The sequence below is a fragment of the Eptesicus fuscus genome, chromosome 2, assembly GCF_027574615.1.
Source record: "Eptesicus fuscus isolate TK198812 chromosome 2, DD_ASM_mEF_20220401, whole genome shotgun sequence".
Lineage (NCBI taxonomy): Eukaryota > Metazoa > Chordata > Mammalia > Chiroptera > Vespertilionidae > Eptesicus > Eptesicus fuscus.
Window position 1 is genome coordinate 26,038,007 of NC_072474.1, and position 19,277 is coordinate 26,057,283.

At 45.8% G+C, this 19,277-nt stretch overlaps 1 protein-coding gene across 1 annotated transcript in view; it reads left to right on the top strand.

The window, feature by feature from the left end:
- Positions 1–19,277, top strand: part of FAM171A1 (family with sequence similarity 171 member A1) — a 128,720-nt gene that overhangs the window by 60,120 nt on the left and 49,323 nt on the right. Inside the window, exon 2 of the mRNA XM_054725996.1 lies at positions 15,227–15,454. Coding sequence (XP_054581971.1) covers positions 15,227–15,454 — 228 coding nt within the window. The remainder of the gene's footprint in view (positions 1–15,226; positions 15,455–19,277) is intronic.

Sequence of the window (19,277 nt, forward strand, 5' to 3'; positions counted from 1 at the left end):
CATTTTAATATTATAGTTATTTTATACTTATCTGACTCAAATGAGGATATTATTAGGTTTATACATATAAATTGGTTTTTAGGGGAAAGTTCTTGAAAGTTGTAATCACGGTGTGTGTTTTTTTAGCTATATTTGGCATCATTTTGGTGTCCAATACCCTCTTCAAATTTTACTTTTTTTGAACAGTTATAGCAATCTTTTATGTTAAACTAGAGGCCCAGTGCACTGGTGGGGTCCCTGGGCCTGGCAGGTGCAGAGGATTTGTGCACCGGTGGGGTCCTTGGGCTTGGCCTGTGTACATCCCCCGAGGGGTCCCTGTGAGAGGTTGCAGGCCAGGCCAAGGGACCCCACCAGTGCACGATCAGGGCTGGGGACAGACCACGGGATGGCTCCAGGGCGTGTCTGGCCCATGTCACCCAGTCCCGATTGGCTGGACCCCAGCAGCAAGCTAACCTACCGGTCGGACATCTGCCCCCTGGCCATGAGTATGCATCATAGCTACCTGTAGAATGGTCCTACAGTCGCTTAGGCTTTTTATATATATAGATTGGTTTGCCTTTTTTGTTGTTGTTGTTAGTCCATCTGAGGATACTTTTTTCCATTGATTTTTAGAGATATGGAAGGTAGGGAGAAAGGGAGAGGAAGACAGAGAGAGAGACAGACAGACAGACACATCGATTGGTTGTCTCCTGCACATGCCCCAACTGGTTGGGGATGGAACTGCAACCCAGGTACGTGTCCTTGACCAGGAATCAAACCTGTGACCCTTCAGTGCCAGGGCCGACACTCCAACCACTGAGCAACACCAGCCAGGGCTGGTTTGAATTTTTAAGAGACACTTCCCCCAAGATAGTGTCTCACTTGCACTTTAAAGCTACACCTGGATGATTCCTGCTACCACCACATTAAGAGGATTGGAGTAGTATCCATTTAGCTTGCTATGAGATAGCTATTTTAGGTGAGATCATAAGAACATTCTGTCATTAATTTTGCTTGATGACACTTGGTTATACTAGTATATGTAAATTGTATAGTTGAATCAAGTAAATCCAGCAGTAGTTTTCAGATTATCCTGGGACGTTTACCTAAATATTCCTTGGTTAGTTGCAAGAATGTAGCCACTTTATAGTTGCTTTAATAGCATAACCTGCCTATGGAACCAGGTCCTGAAAGCTTCTTCTTATACTGAGTTCAATAACAGAGAACTTCTTTTTTAAAAAAAAAAAAATTTTTTTTATTGATTTCAGAAAGGAAGGGAGAGGGAGAGATAGAACCATCAATGATGAGAGAGAATCACTGATCGGCTGCCTCCTGCACAACCGCCTCCTGCACAACCCCCACCCCTGCCGCCCCCTAGCATCCCCACCCAGGGCATGTGTCCTGACCAGGAATCAAACCATGACCACCTGGTTCATAGGTCAACAGTCAACCACCGAGCCACACTGGCTGGGCAGAGAACGACTTCTGCCATTTAATTAATTGGTAAATGGATAGACTTAACAAGATCCTTAGCCAGAAAGTCAAAGCAGGTTGTTATTCAAGAATCACATTTTCTGTTTTCATGATAGAGTGTTTAAAGTGAGGGGAAGAAGGCATCCTGTCACTTAAAAAAATGGAACGTCGGTGTCATACATGCTATACATGTATACATCGTGTATTCTATCTGTATATGTCATAGCTTCTGTAATTTGCTGTATTTCTGTGGATGTTTACTGTGTATTGCAGTATTCTTGGCAACTTGGTGATGTTGGTTAGAAAGTATTGTTATAGGGATGACTAACAGTTTACTCCTCATACAGATTTCTTATGGGAGAGGGTAGGAATCCACCCATTGATGGCCCGAGATATCCTGGCACCACTGCCAAGACAGAGGTTTGCGGGGTGGCGGGGAGGGGGAGTTTGAGAGAATGTGTCATGTGCAGAGCTCGGGGAGACAACGCTGGGGATGAGCACAGAGCTGCAGAGGGTGGGCCAGCCAGCAGGAGCGCCCCTGTGGACAGCACGGGGTGCCCGCACAGACCGCTCCTCCTTGTTCCAAACTGCAGTCGTAACTCTCCGGTGGACCGCGCAGCCGTCTCTTAGTCTTTCAGGAGATTCAGAGGATGAGCCAGGTGCCAGAGACTGTAAAAACTCAAAAGACACAAAATGGGATTCTAACTTCCCAGGGGCTGTGGCAGCAAACTCCTCTCCTACATGCTGTCAAGAGTGGAGGACTTCCAATGGGAGCACTGAGATCCTCATCCTCCGCCGAAAATTAACGTCACAGTGACAAGGACAACCTCACATGGTGGGAATTCTTTGTCAGCTCTGTGACCTCAGATGAATGGAGAGACTCTAGGGCAGATCGTTACCATCAAGAGCATAGGTGCCTAAGCAGCGAATGGCAGCTGAGGGGACCCTCGGTGGAACCAGGAAGACTGGTGCCAGCACATTTGCCCCTCAGGAAGTATGTCTGCATTGTCCCTGCTCTTCTTGGTGACAGAACTGACGTCTCGGTCTCTGCAGAAGACCAGACTGAGGATTACATTTAGAATTAAACTCACGCAAGATTGCCAAATGCTTTAAAACCTGGATGCAAGGAAGTCCTGGAAGGTACACGTTGTAGCAGGTTTTTAATAACCAGCATTATTTTATACTAGAGGCCCGGTGCACGACATTCGTGCATGGAGGGGAGTTGTCCCTCAGCCCAGCCTGTACCCTCTCCAATCTGGGACCCCTCAAGGGATGTCCGACTGCCCGTTTAGGCCCAGCCTGTACCCTCTCACAATCCAGGACTGCTGGCTCCCAACTGCTTGCCTGCCTGCCTTCCTGATTGCCCCTAACCGCTTCTGCCTGCCAGTCTGATCACCCCCTAACCACTCTGCTGCCAGCCTGTTTGCCCCCAACTTCCCTCCTCTGCCGGCCTGGTTACCCCTAACTGCCCTCTCCTGCAGGGTTGATCACCTCCAACTGCCCTCCCTTGCAGGCCTGGTCCTTCTCAACTGCCCTCCCTTGCAGGCCGGGTGCCTCCCAACTGCCCTCTCCTGCTGGCCATCTTGTGTCCACATGGGGGCAGGATCTTTGACCACATGGGGGCAGCTATATTGTGTGTTGCAGTGATGATCAATCTGCATAGTACTCTTTTATTAGATAGGATAGAGGCCTGGTACAGGGGTGGGGGCCAGCTGGTTTGCCCTGAAGGGCGTCCCGGATCTGGTGGGGGTTCCCTTGGGGTGTGGGGCGGCCTGAGCGAGGGGCCTGTGGTGGTTTGCAGGCCGGCCACGCCCCCTGGCAATGCAAGTGGAGGTCCTGGTATCTGGAATTTATTTTCCTTCTACAATTGAAACTTTGTAGCCTGGAGCAGAGCCAAGCCTGGGGCTCCCTCCGAGGCCCGCAGCCATTTGTGTTGGGGTTATAATTGAAACTTTGTTGCCTTAAGCGGGTGGGCCCGGCCAGGGTGTGCGGAAAGCTTTGCTTCCCCTGTTGCCGGCGGCAACCATGGCCTGCTCTCTCAAGCTCCATTCTGCCACCATTTGTTTGAATTTGTTTACCTTCTATAATTGAAACTTTGTAGCTTGAGTGGAGGCTTAGGCCTGCAATGGCTGGCAGAAAGCTTGGCTTCCTCTGTTACCTAGGAAACCTTGCTCTCTGTGGCTGTAGCCATCTTGGTTTGGGTTAATTTGCATACTCACTCTGATTGGATGGTGGGCGTGGCTTGTGGGCGTGGCTTGTGGGTGTGTCGGAGGTATGGTCAATTTGCATATTTGTCTATTATTAGATAGGATTAGTTTCTGGTACACAGCAGAGTGGTTAGACGATCATACTTTACAAAGTGATCCCCCTGGTATTTCCAGTACCTACTTGGCACCATTCATAATTGTTAGGGTATTATTGACTATGTTCCCTATGCTGTATATATATCATATATACAGGGTGGAGCAAAAGTAGGTTTACAGTTGTGAGTACACAAAACAATTTATTCTTCTATTATTGTGTTACTTTCCATGTGAACTACTGTAAACCTACTTCTGCCCCACCTTGTAATATATATAGGTCTTTTAAAGAAAATATGTAATTTGCTTTAAAGACATGATTTACAAATTTTGACAGAGAATAAAATCGAACAATGTAAGGTACATATGCACTATGTAATCCTGGAGAAAAATAAAGGACAAGACTACTCTGGTGTAACAAAGTGCATTCTAACCTCATCAGAATACAAAATAAAGCAAACCTTTCGTATTTATAAAACAAATAGACAGAAAGCTGCCACTAAACACGTTGGACAGCCTAGGACATGCCTGTAATTGCTCTATTAAGTCATGAAGTCATGGCAATTCAGTGAATATACTGATATTGTAAAATATAAGCACCAAGTAAAGGGGCAAAATCTCTTACCACCAAGGTCTGGTAACATTTCAAAAATAACCTCCCATTTGGAGAACGTTTTAAATGAACAAGTAATTTTTTATTGTTTTACTTAAGAGACAGAAAGCCATGTGACTCCTCTGTATTTGGGTTAAATATAGCTAATCACAGGCAGCCATGGGGTTTCCAGCGGGTAGAAAGGGCCTTTCTGTCTGCAGGGCCCCTGTGGCCACCCAGCAACACTGGGTTCCAAGCTAGGTGGGTTGCTGTGGAAACCAACCGCTCTAAAAACCAAGAGGAAAGAAAAACTGAAATCCCAGAACACAGGCCAACTTGAGGGGATATAAAGGGGATGAAAAACGGTCAGAGAGAGCCCAAAACCCCTCTCTCTCTCTCTCTCTCTCTCTCTCTCTCTCTCTCTCTCACACACACACACACACACACACACACACACACACACACGGGAGTCCACCAACTTCATGAGGCCTTCCCAGACGAAGCCAGAGTTTGTAGAAAACGGAGAAGCACTGGGAGAAATCCTGTGCCCAGTGAAGAGCACCAGGGACTCAGCTGCAGCAGCACCAGTTAGCCCATGGTTACAACAGAGATATTGAGAAGGTTGGTTTTGGAGCCTGGATAAGAAGTTATAAAATAAGTGAATTCTGCCAGTTGTAGAAAAATAACTGAGGGTACAAGTTATTTGAAGAGGAAGGGGAAGAAGGAAAGACAAGGCCTGCCTTCCACACGGCCTGTCCGCGTTTGCAGGCAGTTTTGTTCAGTCCCGATGGGGTTCTTCCCGGCTCTGTCATTATGTTTGTTCTCAACTTGCTAGTTAGAGGTACCTTCTGTCAAGCCGACAATTAGAAATGGCCTTGTTGCTTTTAGTTCTAAATCTGTGGCAGATAGAAAGGAAATGACTAAAAGATAATGCTGGGCTAAAAGATAATGTGTAGTTCTCTACCCACAAAGCAGATGTTCTTTGTACTTACTTAGAATGGACTAGTTTGTGCCCACAGAACTAAATGCTTTGTGTTTGCCAAGTGCAACAGCGCTCTGAATCATGGCTGGGAAAGAATTCCTGAGCGCTTGTTTCTTCCTTCTTGATTCTCCCACTGGCAGTGACTGAATTCCTCATCATGAAATAATGTGCTGAGTAAGAGTGTGTAGCGAGAAGAGACCTCAGCACACACTCGTGGGTCCATCCACTATGAGAAGGCAGAATTGGAACCCGTGATGGATACTGTTACTGATTGTTCTCCAGAAAAACAGAACCAATAGGATGCATATATGTATATAGAGAAAAAGATTTATTATAGGGAATTGACTCATGTGTGATTATAGAAGCTGACGAGTCCCAAGATCTGCAGGGTGAGCCCGCAGTCTGGGTCTCGGGAGAGCTGGTGGTGTAGTTACAGTACAGACGCTAGCAGGCTTGAGACCCAGGAAGAGCTGAAACTTCAGTTTGATTCTGAAAGCAAGAAGCAGCCAATATCCCAGTTCTAAGGCTGCCACGCAGGAGCAATTCTCTTACTGAGAGGAAGGTCTGCCTTTTTATTCTTCTCAGGCCTTCAACTGATTGGATGAGACCCACCCCCATTAGGGCCAATCTCTTTTACTCAGTCTTCCTTTTTAAATGTTAATCTCATCCAAAAACAGCCGCCCAGAAAAGCCCAGAGTAATGTTTGGACAAATATCTGGACACCTCATGGCCCAGTGATGCTGACACATGAAGTGATCCATCACAGATACTGAGAAGGAAAGCCAGGGGGTGGGAGGAGCACCAGGCGGAAATGGTTCAAGGAAATGGTCCTTAGCCATAGAGTGCCTTGCCAGGACCGCACAGAACCTGAGGAGCGCAGCACGACTACCCCTCGTATGTTTAGGAAAGCTTGTAGGTAGCTCATAGAACTCTGGGAGGATGAGGCTCACAGATACAATGTGCCTAGGCCATACGGCGAGACTGAGCCAGGGATACGCTACCACCCTCCTGCACTGAGACAGCGCAGCTTGCACTGCTGTCCCCAGCCAGATGCCTCCTCCGTGGCCCCTTTGGTCAGAAAAAGCAACTGCTTCATTATGTTGCTGTCTTTCAAATCAGAATCCAGCATGAAGGCATCCGATTAGCGGAACCAAAGTCCATTCCTGCTTCCTAGTTACCAGAGAGGCTGGGAAGATAAGTGTGTAGCTTCTGCCTCAGGCCAAATGTGTGATGTGGGAACATACTCAAATCAGAAGATGCTGATTGTCCAGCATCCTATGCTGCCCATCCTTCCAGTCTCAGCTTCCCCCAGTGAACTCAGGAAGCCATAACTAGGGCCCATATCCACACAGTATGGACCTGTATAGCCAGTGGCCATTCCACTTCGGCAGAATGGCTCATGGGTACCCCTGTTTAAATCTTTTACTATCACCCCTAACCTCTACCTCCAGGATACTTTCAGATATTTTTACTTTCTTTGTATTTGTTTTTGTTAATAAACTCCAGGCCTCGTTAGTCTCTTCTTAGCTATGTTTTTAAGCTCTGTCTTACCCAGTTTCATCCTTTTTGTTCCCCTGGTACATGAGTTGGGCCTAACTACCCCTACTCCCCCCCTCCCCATCCAAAAAAACAACAACTTTAAACTTCATAATTTTCTTTTTTTAATCTCCCACAGTACCTCCTGTCCTACTAACATACAATAGCGGATCAGTAAAGATTTTTTTATTAATTCTAATTAATTAGTTATCTGAATTGATTATTGCTTTTCAAATAAATTTTGATAGTACCCATTTAAGACAATAATGAATAAGAAGTGGAACAACAACAAAACCCCCAGGGATATTTAGGTCATGTACCAGATGATATCCAGAAATGCCTGCTAGTTTTAGTGAATTATTCAACACATACATTGAGTGCCCTCCTGTATGCCAGGCACTATTCTGTGTGCTTGGGATTCATAGATAAAGAAGAAAAAAGAGACAAGAGAGCTTTTTCAAAGCTTACATTCTGGTAGTCAGTCTGTTAATAAAGACATACATTACAAACATGCCAGAATTGATGTGTCATGCAGAAAAGAAAAAGTAGAGCAGGATAATATTAGCAGGGTGGGGTTGGCTCGACATTTCAGATGGGATGGTCAGAATTGTAAAAATGTGTTTTTAGATAATCAGAGAAAATCGAATGCTTGCTGGGTAGGAGATGATATAAAGAGGTTGTTATATGTATTGGGTATGAAATGTCATTTTGGGTATGTTTTTTTAAAGTATCTGTTATAAACTGAAATATTTGTGGGGAAATAATGTGGCTGAATATAATATCTAGGATTTGCTTCAAAATGTTCCAGAAAAAAAAAAAAGAAAAGGGGGAGGGGAGGAAGTAGGAGGGTTGGAGTGAGGAAAATCGAGCCGGGAGAATAGATTAAGCGAAAAGGGTAGAAAGTTGGTATGTGAAATTTGTTTATCAGTCCAGAGGGTGTCCTTATACTGTTCACTCTACTTTTAGCTGAGTTCTAAAATTTCCATAGTAAAATTAGTTAGTGGTCAGCGTAGGCCTCATTCAGGCGGTGACATTCAGCAGCAACTGAAAGAAGTGAGGGAGTGAGCTGCATGGATAGATGTCCTGTGCCAAACAAGGAAATGGTCATTTGGATTTCCTGGAAGGGCGAGGAATGAGAAATGAGGACCGAGAGCTCTTTGGTTGGGGGTAGAGATCGCATAGAGCCTGTTAAGTCACTGCAGGGACTTCGAGAAAAGGTCAAACCCTTGAGTGCTCACTCAGCATCATGCTCAGATCCTTGCGAGCTCTTTGAACTGTTCTGATCCTCTGGTTTTCCTTTCTCAGGCTCTGAGCTGAGACTTTGTACTACATGATCTGAGTGTCCAGTAGGACTTCCTGCGGTGAGGGAAATCTGTCTGTGCTGTCCAATGGGGAGCCACCGCCACATGCGGCTGCTGAGCACCGGAAGTGTGCTCCTGTGGCCGAGGAGCTCCACTTCTGGTGTCATTTATTTCAGTTAAGGTAAACTTAAATTTATGTGGCCGGTGTTTTCCATGTTGGACAGGGCAGTGTTAGGAGACGGTTATTTTCACTCCGGCATTCATTAATTTCACACACTTTTATTGATACCTGCTGGCTCTAGGTACCAGGCTAGGCCTTAAGGTCATAAAAATTAATTTTAGAAAATGAGAACCTCTATTCCTGGGGGACCCACAGACCACACCAGATACTATGCAGCAGTGGCCAGTGTGTGGTGTGGACCACCCATCTTCAGGCAGGAGCGCCGCCAGGCCATTCTTACCTCAGCATTTGCAGCCCTGCCTGTGCCTCTTTGTCTGGCTGGGTCCTTGGTATCCTTCAGGCCTGAGCTTCAGTGACACCTCCTCACAAGGCCTTCCCTGACCACCCTCCGTCATGCTCTCCTGTGGTGCCCAGGGTTCCTGTGAGGCACTTCTCCCATTTTTAAATTACACTTGGTATTCCTTGAATATCTGAAGCTGAAAGCTCCTCAGGGTCGGGGTCTGATCACACTGTCGGCCCACATAGTCAGCCTACAAGGAATGCTGACAGAAATGCAAATAGGGGAGGGACAGTGTTAGCGTAGACTGCGTGGGGATGTAGAGGAGGGGCCTCTCACCCAGTTTGGGGAGGGTTTGGTGAGTCCGGAGCAGTTTCTCAAATAAAACTTAACTAAGACTTTTAAAGGATGAATAGAAATCAGCAACATGAAGGTAAAGTTGTAGAAAGGCATTTTCTACAGAGATGAGAGGTGGGAGGGAGGGAAGGGGAAAGTGTGGGACTGTGTCTGGGGGCCTGTGGGCAGTATGGGGGATTCCCCCCCCCAAAAAAAAAATAGTATCCCATAGTTCAGGGGGTGGCAGATTCTTTTTTAAGGGCCACAAATAAATAGGTCAGGCTTTGCAGGCCATGTGGTCCCTGTCAAAACTTCTGAATACCACCATTGCAATGCAAAAACAGGCTTAGGCAGTGTGTAAAAAACTAGGTGTGAGTGTGTTTCAATAAAACTTTATAGACACTAAAATTTGACTTCCAGATAATTCTCATGAACTATTTTTCTTTTGATTTTTTAAAAAGTCGTCATATATATATATATATAAAAGGCTAATATGCATATTGTTCCCTCGGGAGTTCAACTGGGAGACCGGGAGTTCGATCACTCGCTATGATGTGTGCTGACCACCAGGGGGTGGGGCGGAACATGGCGGGCGACCAGCAGCGAGTGGCAGGGCACCGAGGGAGCGAGGGAAGGAGGAGGCAGGGAGGCCAGGAGGCAGGGAACCTGATTAGCTCTGATTGCCAGCCAGGCCTAGAGACCCTACCCGTGTACGAATTTTGTTCACCGGGCCTCTAGTTTAAATATAAAAACCATTTTTACCTCACGGACCTTACAAAAATAGGCAGCTAGCCACATCTGGCCCTTCGCCACATCTTGTTGGGCACTAAAGGGTTTGAAGTGGGGCAGGAAATGGTCAGATCGGTATTTCCTATAGCTCCCTCTGGCTTCAGTGGGATTTCAAGTGTCAGGTCTTAGGACAGTGGCAGTTTTTGTGAAGAGGCTGAGTGGCAGTCTGGATAACTGATGGCAAGGGCCTGAAATAAGGCATTGTTAACACAATGGGAAAGAGAGGCCTGCTCTGAGACATATATTTTGGAATTAAATCAGTGGAACTTGGTGATGGATGTGTAGTACAAGAAGTAAAAGAATGATGTTCCAGCTTCAATTTAGTAATCAGGTGCCCCAGCTCACTGGCCAGCAGAGGAACATAGGACATTTTAATGCATATTTAGGCCAGGGGCCTTTTATAGGATTCCCCTTTTATTTGCAAAATGAGAGTAGTGTTAATAAATAGTGACTCACCCACATAGTCAAAAGGTTACTCCCATGGTATGAATAATTTTATTTGTTATTGAATGGATAATCTAATTCTAAGTGCTACTCTAGAAAAATGATACCCCAATGGGAAATTTCTAAAACTTCTGCTCACTATTGCTGTGAACCTAAAACTCTAAAAAATAAAACATTTTTGAAAAGTGAACTAGATCTAGCACGGTTGATCTGGAGAACTGTTCATGGTATGCTATCATATGAATAAAGCAAATGGCAAAACAACAAAAGGATACCTCAGTGTCTGTAATAATTCCTAGCTATATTGACTTTTTTTTTTTTTTTCACGTTATGTCACAACAAAAGAAGTAGCTAAATAATCTCTTTCTGTTGGTGGCAGTGAAAACAACCCCAGGTTTTGGACCAATGGGATCAGTCTCTAGATCTTGGTTCAGCAACTTCAGTTCTTGAGTTCTGACTAAAAGAATTCAGAGCCAAGGCCCAAACTATAAGCAAAAGTGTATTTAAAAAGTCACAGAGGTGGAAGAAGTGAGCTGTAGAAGAAATGGGTTCAGGAAACAACTTACAGAGGCAAAGGAAGGGCTCTTGGAGCTTAGGAGAAAGAGAGGAAGGTAAAGGTAACGCCCTGGGGAGGCGGGAGACCAGAGAAAGAGGGAAAAGGCAGGTGTATGCTGGGAGGGAGAGAGCATGATGGTTCTTCCAGTCTAAGGGTTTTTTTGTGTGTGGGCATTTTTTAAAAATATATTTTATTGACTTTTTCCAGAGAGGGAGGGAGAGAGAGAAACATCAATCAGTTGCCTCCTGCACACCCCCTACTGGGATGTGCCCACAACCAAGGTACATGCCCTTGACCGGAATCGAACCCGGGACCATTGAGTCCGAAGGCTGATGCTCTATCCACTGAGCCAAACCGGTTAGGGCAGTGGTCGGCAAACTCATTAGTCATCAGAGCCAAATAGCAACAGTACAACGATTGAAATTTCTTTTGAGAGCCAAATTTTTTAAACTTAAACTTCTTCTAACGCCACTTCTTCAAAATAGACTCGCCCAGGCCGTGGTATTTTGTGGAAGAGCCACACTCAAGGGGCCAAAGAGCTGCATGTGGCTCGCGAGCCGCAGTTTGCCGACCACGGGGTTAGGGCATCCTAAGGGTTTTTAAGGGTGGAGATTTTAAGGGAGGTCCTAGGGGAGGCTCTCAATAGAATGATCACGAGCTTTCCAGGTATGTCCTTTCATGGTCATGATCTCCACTGATTGTCGATGCCAGGGCCAGGGGTCATTAATCAGTGTAGCTGGTCCTGCTGTCAGCCATGGTGTCACTTGTCTGGTTTTGCTGTTTTTTCTGGGCTTGGAGCTGAAACACAACTGAGGCCAAATGTTATCCCTAAAGGTTAATGCCTAAGAGAGTAGTTGTGCGTAGGCGTCACATCAGGCCACTCTTCAACCCCTTGTTCCTCCTCTAAGGGGGTCTACCACATGACTGGCGACATGCCAGGGAAGGAAAGGTCCGGGGAGGGTCCGAACCGCATGACTACCAATATGAAAGGTCAGGGGGTCTTAACCGCATGCCCAGCGATATTCTAGGGACGGAAAGGTTACCCTGGGGGCGAGGTCCTTGTTCTCCCAGTTTTGTCTGTTTCTAGGCCCCTGGGGCTTTCCGCCCTGGTGGCCTGTACCTGGCCTATCGTCCTGGCTTTGCTCATGTTTTTCTGCCTACCACATTTCAAAGTACACAGTTGCAGAACATAAACTAAGCTTCTTATATTAGAAAAAATTCAAGTGGTAGACTAGAGGACATTTATTTCAGTAGAACTTTTTCTTTCTGTGTTTATTCAATAGAGTCCTTTAGCTTTTTCCAAAGCTCAGCTGCTTTTGCCATCCCAGCAAACAGTGAAGAGAGGGCAAAAATCTTGTAACCCCAATTGTTAGCAAATGTTGCATTACCATAAAATACATAAATCATCAGTGCAGCCCCACAATAAGCCACCCTCCCACTTGCCCTGTTGTAGAGGACTTTGGCTGTGTGAATATTAATGAAAGCTGAGTTAATATGTGTTATAACTTGACATGCCACCTGGGGACAAGGAAGACTGAGTTACAGAAGAAATCATGTGTAGGACACATCTTGAAAATCTGCATTAAAGCGATGGTGATAAGATTAGAGGTAATTAACTAAATGAGTTTCATAATCCTTGATTTTCATGATGTTGGTTTTATCACTCTCTTGGCCATTAGTTTTTTCCTTCTATAGTATGAAGTAGCCCAGTTCAGTTTCTGTAGCACTTACGTACTTTTCTATACAAAGGTTTTGAGACATTGATTTGGTACAGATCTATAGTCCCTAGGTCTAGAGTTCTTGGACTGTTTTCATGGTCATCTAGTCCAGAAATGTATTAAGTCGGTATGTGAAAAATGATTGACTAACTTTGCAGTATTGACAAAACTTGCAGTATTGGAAAGGTTGCTTTAGTATCATAAGATAGTTGGCAAGTTACCAAGGTAGAGGTCCTCAGAGCAAAATAAATTCTCCTCGATGTGGTTGCCCCGGTTGTGGAAGAGCTCTGGATACAAGCACCTAAGGAGGAGTTTACTGGGGCAGGACGCACTTCTCGTTGTTCCGGAATGTAGTCCTTTAACTGAAGAACATTGTGAGGCTGGGGTCTGGTCCACTGTCATCTCTTCCTGGGGTATTACAGAGGCTTCTTAACTGGAAGCTCAGTCCTCAGTCTTGTCTCTTCCCTAGTCTGTCCTTCACCCAGAGCCAGATGTTTCTGTAACGTAAGTTTGATTTCCACTTCCGTGTCTAAAACCTTTCTGACTTCCCATGGCCCTTGGGATAAAGAATGATCTTTTTTTTTTTTTATCACATGATCTCACTCATTTGTGGAATATAATGAACAACATAAACTGATGAACAAAAACAGATCCAGAGACAGAAGCATCAATCAGACCGTCAAACCTCAGAGGGAAGGTAGGGGCGGGTGGGGGAAGGGGGAGAGATCAACCAAAGGACTTGTTTGCATGCATATAATAAGCCTAAACAATGGACACAGACACCAGGGGGGTGAGGGCAAAAGGGGATAAGATGGAAAGAGAGAGAGAGAGAGAGAGAGAGAGAGAGAGAGAGAGAGAGGAGAGGAGAGGAGAGGAGAGGAGAGGAGAGGAGAGGAGAGGAGAGGAGAGGAGAGGAGAGGAGAGGAGAGGAGAGGAGAGGAGAGGAGAGGAGAGGAGAGGAGAGGAGAGGAGAGGAGAGGAGAGGAGAGGAGAGGAGAGGAGAGGAGAGGAGAGGAGAGGAGAGGAGAGGAGAGGAGAGGAGAGGAGAGGAGAGGAGAGGAGAGGAGAGGAGAGGAGAGGAGAGGAGAGGAGAGGAGAGGAGAGGAGAGGAGAGGAAGAAAAAAAGAAAGAAAGAAAAGAAAGAAAGAAAGAAAGAAAGAAAGAAAGAAAGAAAGAAAGAAAGAAAGAAAGAAAGAAAGAAAAGAAAGAAAAAGAAAGAAAGAAAGAAAGAAAGAAAGAAAGAAAGAAAAGAAAGAAAAGAAAGAAAAGAAAGAAAAGAAAGGAAAGGAAGGGGAAAGGAAAGGGAAAGGGGAAGGGAAGGGAAGGAAAGGGGGAAGGAAAACTAGTGAGAGACCAAAATTTAAAAAAAAGAGAGAATGATCTTTGTAAATCACTTCTAAAGTCTTAGTGATCTGGCCCCTACTTGCCTTTCTAATATTGTCTCCCATTGAATCATAGACCCCTCAAACTCTTCATCCAGCTTTCAGATCCTCTTTCTGTTTCTCAGGAAGCAATGCTTTTTCTTGCCTCTGAGCCTTTGCATATGCTGTTCTGTCAGTGGTCTCTTCATTCCTGCACCAAATGTCCTCCAAGCATAGCACTTGCCTGTGTACTCACTTTTCTTCACCACTGTAGTTTGCACAATTACTCACAATTCTAGGCATAGAGTAGCAGCTCAGAAAACATCTCTTGCATGAAAAAATGAAAATACTCCATTCTGTTTTAATATGTTAACATTAATTTGGATCTGTCCATTTCCCACATTTATTATTTTTTCCTTGCCCGAATTACTGATTCAACTTCATTTATCTTTTCAAACATGTACCTCTTTTTTTTTTCTTCTAACCATCTTCCTCCCACTCTTGGATTCTCCCTTTTAATGATATTTTAGACTGTGTTTGGGTCTAGTCTTCATGATTACCAGCACAGTTATCCTGCTTTGCTTATATCCTTCAGTAGCAGCTTGAGCCTGTTCAGGCTGTGTTTGCAGGCAGTGCTGGGGAGGATAAAAGAGTACTGTGTTTGCTGCACAATGTCTTAAAGGGATCGAATTTTTATCTCAATTATTTGTTGGCATGAGTAGGAAGGAGGGAAGAGAAAGCAGTTGGTGAGGGTCATTGGTTTTGAACAAAATAGGAAAACATCTATAATATAGATTCTCTTTCTATATATATAAAAAGCCATTGACCGGAATGCTGTAATGACCAGAACAACTGGTCGCTATGAGGCTCACTGCAGCCAGCAAACCGGCCCGATCAGGGGGTGGGGCCAGCCGGCCAACCTCCCACAGCCCCTCCCCCTGGCCAGCCCCACCCCTAATCTCTCCCCCACCCTAATCAGTCCACAGCCCCTCCCCCCTGCCAGCCCAGCCCCTGATCGCCTCCCCAACCCCAATAGGGGGCAGGCCCAGCCAGCCAATCTCCTACAGCCCCTCCCCATGGCTGGCTCCATCCCCTTACCCCAATTGGGGGCGGGGCCCGCCAGCCGCCGCCTCCTCCTCCCGACAGGCCCGGCCTCAATCTGCTGATCGGGGCCAGGCCGGCCAGACCCCTCCTGTGCACAAACTCGTGCACTGGGCCTCTAGTATAAAAAGGGATCTCTAAGAAGGAAATTTTCCATAGTTAAAATTATTTGTATTTTGGAGGAAGATGTTGATTTTTTTATTATATAGCACTTTCCACCTCCTGTCACACTGACAGCAGAATCGCTGTGGAAGTGGCCTAATAAACAGCTCTTGTTCTGTGTTGCTTTTTCTCTTCCAGAGGTTACACTGAAGGTCCACATCAGTGACGCCAGCACCCACCAGCCTGTCCCAGAGGCGCTCATCGAGATTTTCACTAACCAGGTCTCCATCGCCTCTGGCACCTCGGGGGCAGATGGCGTGGCCTTCATCAAGTTCCAGTATAAGCTGGGCAGTCAGTTGATCGTCACCGCCACAAAGCATGCCTATGTGCCGAACTCTGCCCCATGGAAGCCAATCCGATTACCTGGTAAGGTGCTCTTAACCTTTCTCTGAAACAGAGTTTGTATTCAGGCCAGTGATAGAGTCACACACAGAAACTATTTTGAAAGTGGAGGTCAGACAAAAGGGAAAATATTGGCTTTGTCTCTGCTTTACCTTGTGGCCCCCTTATGTGAAGAAAGCGGGGATCTGGTATAAAGGCGGTTGAGGCCCCATCTGTTTATACTCACCATGGAGTCAGAGCCTTAGAGTATCTGCTCACTTCTGCAGCTCCACCAGCCAGATGCATGGGGCAGTGCTTTAATGGAGCGTCCTTGCTCTGCTTCCTGGGCCTCAGAGCAAAGCTGGCCAAAGATGAGGGGAGTCCTGGCGAGATGGTCTGTCTCTTCCCCTTCCTACCTGCTAAGGGAAAACACTTCTGTGTGTTTCCTCTCCTCAGTACTCCACTTCACCTCGGGCACTTCTGATCCCCAGTCATGTGGCTTTCTTTCCACACATAGAGCAATTCTCAGATTCTCAGATACCAGCTGGATGTCCTACAATTGAACTCAATTCTGACACTGCCTACCCACAGGTTAAGTGCTTCGCCCCATGAGACTGCCTCTGCCAGTTCAGATGCCAATGGAAAGTCCAGGTCGTCACCTGTGCTTCTGATTGACTGGCTGTAGGTCCGAGGTTCCCTTAACCTCTGGTTTACTAGAGTAGCTCACAGAACTCAGAAACACAGTCTACTTACTCGATTATAGGTTTATTATACAAGCTATCAAAGACACTGTGAGCTGGAAGAGATGCATAGGGCAAGGTGTGTGGAAGGAGCACAGAACTTTCATGCTCTCCTGTTACAACCCTCCCAACACCTCCACGTGTCCAGCAACTCCAGAGGCTCTCCAAACCTCTCCTTCTGGGTTTTTTTGGAGGCTTCAATACATAGACATGATGGATTAAATCTTTGGCTATGGGTGATTGATTCAACCTCCAGCCCCCTCCCTTCCCTGGAGGTCAGGGGGTGGGGCTGAAAGTTCCAACCTTCTCCTGTGTGTTTGGTTCCCCTGGCAACCAGCTCACATCCTTAGGTTATCTAAGGGGCTTTCCAAAAATCAGTATATTAACATAAACTCCAGCATGGTTGAAAGGGACTTATTATGAATAAAAAAAGACACCTTTATAGCGCTCATCACTTAGGAAATTCCAAGGTTTTTAAAAGCTCTGTACTCAGAATGGAGATCAAGATGAGATACATGCCAAAACCGGTTTGGCTCAATGGAGAGCGCGTCGGTCTGCGGACTGAAAGGTCCCAGGTTCGATTCCGGTCAAGGGCATGTACATTGGTTGCGGGCACATCCCCAGTAGGGGGTGTACAGGAGGCAGCTGGTCGATGTTTCTCTCTCATCGATGTTTCTAGCTCTCTATCCCTCTCCCTTCCTCTCTGTAAAAAATCAATAAAATATATATTTTTTTTAAAAATGAGATACATATTTCTTATTTTAAATCACAGTATCACTTTACCATTCGCCACCTCACAGTAGTAAGTCCACCACAAGGGGCAAGAATGGTACCTGAGACAGGTTCAGCTTGGGATGGGGTGGGTGGGGAGCAGCAGTTAGGTCTCTTCTGTCCTTTCCCTAAGGCTCCATCTAGTGCGCGGACCACATCATACGCTCACACCATTAGGTCAGCAACAGGGATGGGCTGACGGCTGGCAGAGATACTGCCAGGGGAGTCGGGGAGCATGGGTTTTGGACAACTGACCTGGGTTCTTGCTCCCAGTTTGTGCTTGAGCCCCTCTAGCTTTGATGAGGTGGTATAACAATGGAGCTGATACCACCTCATAGAGTTGTTCTGATTAAAAAGTAGTGAACATATGTAAACTAGATTGCAATGCCTAAAACACCATAGGTGCTCCATGAATATGTAGCACCCAGCACAGTGCCCGGCAAAACACCTGTGTTAGAGCTCATCTCTGTGCCACAGAACCCTGGGCACACTCCATCAAGGTCCCTCCTGCCTCTGGGGACAGGCTGCAGCCAAGTGTGGCTGTTTCTGGCCTTTAAAATTCTGGTGTCTACCCTTACTCACAAAGTTCTCTGTAGTTCATTTTACATTTATTAAGTATCTACTATGGGCCAGGCCAGGCACTGCCCTGGGCACTGAGAAGATAGATAGGGACACAGAACCTGCTCCTACGAAGTTTATAATTTAGTTGTGAAATCAGCCACAGGTGGCATTTCCACCTAAGGAGATAAATGTGGATAGATTTGTGTGTATACCAGATATGTACGTAGGGGTACTGGGGAGGACTGATAACCAGTGTAGGTGAGCAAATTAAATCTCCCAGTGTGATCAAGAGGGGAGCTGAGTCTTAACCTTTTGCACTCGGATGTCGAGTGTGACGGTTATTGAATGTGTCAATAATTTGAAATAAATAAGTTTGTATGAAAAGAAACTCCAGTTTTTTATTCTACTGCCGCGCTTTGTAAAATCTGGGGTATTTAAAAAATTAAATCCCGAGTAGAATAAAGGAATCGAGAAAAATGCAAGCGAGTGCAAAGGATTAAAGATAAGTAGATAATTAGCACCAGGAGGTGCTTGTAAAAACACAGATGGCAGGACTCAACCATTCAATTGGGGAGGTTGTTCAGGAATTTACATTTTAACAAATAACCTCTCCCCTATTTATGGATAAAAGTTTTCACTAAAGTTTGAGACTACTGTTTTGTGAGCTATAGAAAGTGAGATAGATACAACTGAGGATATCATTTAGGGAAATTTTAGAAAAAAGGCGGGGGGGGGGGGAATCTGAGAAACATTTAGCAGTCAAAATCCAAAAAGCCTTGAGGAATGGATGGGAGAGAGGTAAGCAGAAGGACAAATTAGAATAAGTATAAGTTGTATCTTGGGTTTCTGGCCGGTGAGAGAGCGGATAGATGGGTAATGGGGTTGGGAGACTTGCCACACTGTGGTTCCCTAAAGTTAAGTGAATAATGCAGTAGGTGAAAAGAAGCCCCCCTCCTCCTTTCTGTGTGCATCCCTCTCCCCCAGCTTGGGACTCAGGCAAGACAGATGGAGGTGAGTAGGGAGGGGAGAAGGGAGGAAAGGATGAGTGTTGGGGTCATAGTTGATGTTGAACTTAGGGCAGGTTGGATTTTAGCTGCCTCTGGAATGCCAAATGTGTTCAGAGAAACAGTGAGCTGTTCAAATTGCCAGATGGCTGGTAATTTAACCTAGTTTGAAATGAGTTTGGAGCTCAAGGGATTTGGAGATAGAGGTATAGTTTGGGGTCATTAGCAGTCTTGCAGTAAAAACCAACAGCAGGAGCTCACCTGAAGAGTGGAGAGGAGTGGGGCTGGACAGAACCCCGAAAAGGCCAACAAAGTAGGAAGCGTGAGCTTTGTTAGTTTATATCTAAAGAAAATGTTTGATCTCCCCCACTTTGCACAGTGGAAACTACTCAGAGAAGTTTAAACAGTGTCCAGACACCACACTCCACCTTCGCTGGGAGAGCAGTAGCACAAAGCGCAGTGGATTCTCAGTACTCACATTGGTCAGGTCTGCCAGGTCACCGAAAACACTGTTCCTAGGGGAAATGCAGGGTTAGGCTCCTGCAGGCCTCTGATCACAGCATTTTCATCAACTGGTAGCTCTGTCACCTTGTTTTATGTGTGTTTCTGTTGAAAGACACTGCATTTAACATATATTATTGGTTCACTAACAGTGAATTCACAGCCAACAGCACTGAAACTCATACCTGAACAAAGCCTGTCTAGCATGTATTTTCTTCATAAGGACCATCACGGACTTCCTGCCCTTAGGGACCCTAGATAACATTTCAACACTACACCGGGGGGCTATTT